This window comes from Quercus suber, unplaced genomic scaffold (assembly GCF_002906115.3).
Source record: "Quercus suber isolate HL8 unplaced genomic scaffold, Cork oak 2.0 scaffold_21, whole genome shotgun sequence".
Classification (NCBI taxonomy): Eukaryota; Viridiplantae; Streptophyta; class Magnoliopsida; order Fagales; family Fagaceae; genus Quercus; species Quercus suber.
The window spans coordinates 1,800,108-1,805,113 of record NW_027069486.1 but is presented as its reverse complement, the minus strand read 5'-3'; the positions used below and the strand labels follow the sequence as shown (position 1 = coordinate 1,805,113).

At 45.7% G+C, this 5,006-nt stretch overlaps 1 protein-coding gene across 1 annotated transcript; it reads left to right on the top strand.

The window, feature by feature from the left end:
- Window positions 1–380: 380 nt before the first annotated feature.
- On the top strand, window positions 381–836 carry LOC136063352 (uncharacterized). Its single transcript, XM_065763598.1, has one exon. The coding sequence runs from the start codon at window positions 381–383 to the stop codon at window positions 834–836; it is 456 nt and encodes a 151-aa protein (XP_065619670.1).
- Window positions 837–5,006: the final 4,170 nt, after the last annotated feature.

Genomic DNA, 5,006 nt, shown 5'->3' with positions numbered 1-5,006 from the left:
ACAGAAATTCATTAGCAAAGAGAGAGCAGGTCCCAATCACCAAGAGCAGGCCCCCCGACGGGATAATGAGCATCCTAGACCTCCCCATTGGAAACATAAGGATGATTGTAGGGAGAACAGCGACTACTGGCTCCTCTAAAAAAGCTCGAAAGACGTACCTTAGGATGGTCCAGAACGTCCAGCTAACAGGTTCTATACCTAAGATAGCACGAAGGGAAAGCCCCATCATTAGGTTTTCCAAGGAAGACGCGAGAAGACTCCACCATCCACATGACGACGCGCTAGTTGTTAGGGTACGCATGGGGGACTATAATGTTCACTGAGTGTTGGTCAACAATGGCAGCTCGGCTGATATCCTATACTATCCAGTATTCTAGCAAATGGGGATTGACAGAACGCGATTGATACCAACGAATGCTTCGCTGGTCGGCTTTGGAGGAACAAGGGTATTCCCGTTAGGCTCGATCACACTCTCGGTAACGGTCAGTGATTATCCTCGACAAATCACAAAGGACGTAACATTCCTTGTGGTGGACTGCTCGTTTGCTTACAATGATATTCTCGGACGACCCACACTTAACTCGTGGAAAGCGGCAACATCAACATACCACCTAATGATCAAGTTCCCTATGGATTATGGGATCGAGGAGTTGCAAGGAAACCAGGTGGCCGCCCGGGAATGCTACATTGCCATACTAGAAATGGAAGATCACCAGCAGACCATGTGTATAGAAGAACAACAGACCGTAGTAGAACCGGTTAAAGAATTGGAAGAGATAGCACTCGATGAATCAAATCTTGAGCGAACGACTAGGATATGGACATTAGCTAGCTAGCCAATACGTCAAGCCCTCACAGCATTCCTCAAAATGAACCAAGACGTATTCGCGTGGAGCCACGAGGACATGCCCGGGATTGATCCCTCAGTCATGGTTCACAAGCTCAACGTGAACCCTGCATCCTCACCCATTTGGCAGAAAAAGCGAGTGTTCGCTCAGGAACGAGACAAAGTGATAGCAAAAGAGGTCAGGAAACTACTTAAGGCAGATTTCATTCGGGAAGTACATTACCTAGAATGGTTAGCGAATGTAGTCATGGTCAAGAAGGCTAACGGGAAGTGGCGAATGTGCGTCGATTTCACGGATCTCAACAAGGCGTGACCGAAGGACAGTTACCCCTCTCGCGGCTAGATGCTCTGGTCGACTCAACGGCTAGACACCGGCTCCCAAGCTTCATGGATGCCTTTTCAGGCTACAATTAAATCAAGATGAAGGAAGCTGATCAAGAGAAAACATCTTTTGTCACCAGCTAAGGACTTTTTTGCTACAAGGTGATGCCATTTGGACTCAAGAACGCAAGGGCGACATACCAGAGACTAATGAACAAAATGTTCGCGCACCAGATTGGGAGGAACGTACAAGTCTATGTTGATGACATGTTGGTCAAGAGCCTGCGCGAAAATGACCACCTAAATGACCTCTAGGAGACATTTAACACCCTATTGTCATACAACATGAAGCTAAATCCAAGCAAGTGCGTGTTTAGAGTAACGGTGGGGAAATTCTTGGGATTCATGGTATCCTAAAGAGGTATAGAGGTCAACCCAGAAAAGATATGGGCTATCATGAAGCTAGAACCACCAAGCACGATGAAAGAGGTGTAAAGCTTGAATGGCAAAATTAGAACCTTGAACAAGTTCATCTCTAAAGCAACAGACTAATGTCTACCATTCTTCCGCACCTTGAGGAAATCATTCGAGTGGACGGACGAGTGTCAGAAGGCATTTGAAGACCTGAAAAAATACCTCGCCTCTCCACCATTGCTCAGCCCGTCCAAACCAGGGGAAGAACTCTACTTGTACCTAGTAGTTTCGCAAGCAGCGGTAAGCGCGGCCTTAGTAAGAGAAGAGGAAGGAACTCAGCGACCGGTCTATTTCATAAGTAGGGGTTTTCGGGGGGTAGAAGAAAGGTAGCCCCAGATGGAGAAGTTGGCCTTCACACTGGTAACTGCAGCTCGAAAACTTAAACTGTATTTCCAGGCCCATACCATCGTAGTCTTGATGGATCAGCCCCTGAAAAGAGCAATGAGCAGCCCTGAAGCTGCCGGACGAATGGCTCTGTGGGCAATAGAGTTGAGCGAGTTTGATATATAGTACTACCGCGAACTGTAATAAAGGGGCAAGCAGTGGCAGACTTCATCACCGAATACACTCAATTAGAAGGCAAGGGGGCAGACGCCCTCAGACAATGGAGCATCCACACAGACGGATCTTCAAACAGGCAAGCTGGAGGTGTCGATGAGGTAATTCAAACCCCTGATGGAGATAGAATCAAATGCATGATTCGGCTGGACTTCCCAACGACCAACAACGAGATCGAGTATGAAGCGTTGGTGGCAGGATTAGACCTCGCAAAGGTAGCAGGTGTCAAGAACATGGTCGTACATTGCGATTCTCACGTAACAACCAGATAGATTAGCAGCGTCTACGAGTGCATAAATGAAAGGATAAAGAAGTACCTGGAAGAAGTCAAGAATCGGATCGGCAGCCTCAAAGTCACATTCGTCCAAATCCCAAGGGAAGAGAATGAATGTGCCGACCGTCTGGCAAAAGTAGCCTCCGCAGAGTTTATAATAGTCCCTGATTAGGTATTGTCGTTTGTCCAAAATTCCTCAATTATTGACGACGGAACAAAAGTGCAGGAGGTGAATTCCAAAAGCAATTGGACTACGCCATTAATAGCATACCTGAAGATGGGCACACTACCAGACGGAAGAGACGCAGCCAGGAAATTGAAAGTCCAAGCCTTGCGATTTGTACTGATCAAGGATGTCTTATAATTGGCCTACAATGCAAATGGTACTATTGGCCTACAATGCAAAGGGACGCACAAGCCTGCGTCAAGACTTGCGACAAATGTCAGAGGTTTAGCAATCTGATCAGGCAACCAACCGAGGAGCTGACACCCATGATGGCCCTTTGACCATTCGCCCAATGGGGACTAGATATCATGGGCCCCTTCCAGACGGCAGCAAGACAGCTAAAATTTCTGGTAGTTGGGATCGACTACTTCACTAAGTGGGTGGAGGCAGAAGCCCTAGCCACCATCACGGAGAGGAACATCCGAAATTTTGTATGGAAGAATATCATATGCAGGTTCGAGATACCCAGAGTGCTCATCTCCGACAACAGAAAGCAGTTCGACAATAGTGCGTTCAAAGACTTCTGTTCGAAACTGGGTATTAGGAATCACTACTCGTCACCTGCACACCTACAGGCCAATGGGCAAGTCAAAGTCACAAACCGATCCTTGCTCAAAATCATCAAGACCTAGCTCGAGGAGGCTAAGGACATCTGGCCTGACGAGCTACTAAGCGTCTTATGGGCATATCATACTACAGCAAGAACATTTACTGGAGAAACACCATTTAGACTTAGCAAAAATTTTCTCAAGGAAACTGAACTCCTCGAGAGTGACTTGTGGACGACGTCGAACTGTCCAAAAAAAGACGGACATTCAAAACACAATAAATATTAAATAAACTAATAATAATTGCTATATAACGAGTTCATACCAGATGGGTTTAATACGCCTCAAATCGTGTCGACGGGCATGTGATCCGTTTCCCCTGGATAACACATCTAACCGTCTCCTTCAATGAAAAAATAACGGCTCTTCCAATCTCTATTAGAATTTAGGGTTTCATAGATCACTTTCAGGATGGGGCTTCTAGGAACGAAACTATACATCCCCCTTGATTTATCTATCTCGTCTGGACGGTAGTAGTGGAAGAATTCCCTTACCGTCAGCCTTCTTCTATCGTCCATCATTGCTCCATACAGGACCTCCATTGCTATGAAGACTCTCCAAGCGTTTGGGGATACTTGGCTGATGGATAAACCTAGGTATTTAAGGACTTCACGGTGTAGGGAACTCAGAGGAAATCTGAGGCCTGCCTTAAGCATCTGTTCATACACCCCGACACCATCCACTCCTTCATAGTAGCATTTTTCTGACTTGTAAGGCATATGGATAGGGATGTAGTCTAGGATTTGGTAATGGGCCCTAAGGGTATTAAAATGTGGTTCTTTAATGGTGAATATAAAGGCATTCACCGTCCATTCTGGAAGCATGATGAACTCCCTAAGTCCATCAGCTCCTACGACGGATCTAACTATTTGTTCTTCTTCATCAGTGAAACCCTCCTCTATCTCAATCATCTCCATATCCTCATTTGTTGAGGACGGGAAAGATGAAGACGGACTACTCTCCTCGCTCAGATCATTTTGGTCTTTGCAACCTGATAGATATACTTCTTCGTAGTCCGCCCCGTCACGGACGACTGACTGATTACTTGACGCACTAGACATGGCCTACATGTAGTGGCAAAACCTAAGACTTTGACGGGTTTGGAAAGAGTGACGGGGGCATAAAGTCTAAGAAAATATATATAACACCAAAAAGTAAATGAGAATTAAAAAGAGGACGGATAAAATATTACTTTCCAAGATTATGAGATGAGCAAACGAAATTGCAGACGACGGGTGCAGAAGATGAACTGAGTGGTCTTTGACAGGTGTGATGGACGTGCTTTGACAATATTTTTCAGTAAAAAGTAGAAAAATGAGAGGCGGAGGGGGTGTTATTTATAGAAGAGGTGCACGGAAGACAAAGCGACACCTCGTTCTAAAACAACAGCAATTGAAAGAGTGACACGTGGCATAGGTCATAAATGGGTTACTGCTAAACCTGTCAGTGTACGGGGATAAGCTTGCGGAGTTATGTATCATGGTCACTTACCTGAGACTTTGAACCGTCACCCCATGTGTCCGTTTTCTTGTGAATGACGGATCCATCGGGTGAGGGGGCAACTAAAAGAGGAAAAAATGTACGGCTACGAAACCTAGTATAAACGGACCGGGTTATTTATTGTTTTTGGGCTGAAAAATAGATGAGCCTATTATGTGCAAGACCTGTTAAAGACGGATCCCCATGGACAGATGAACT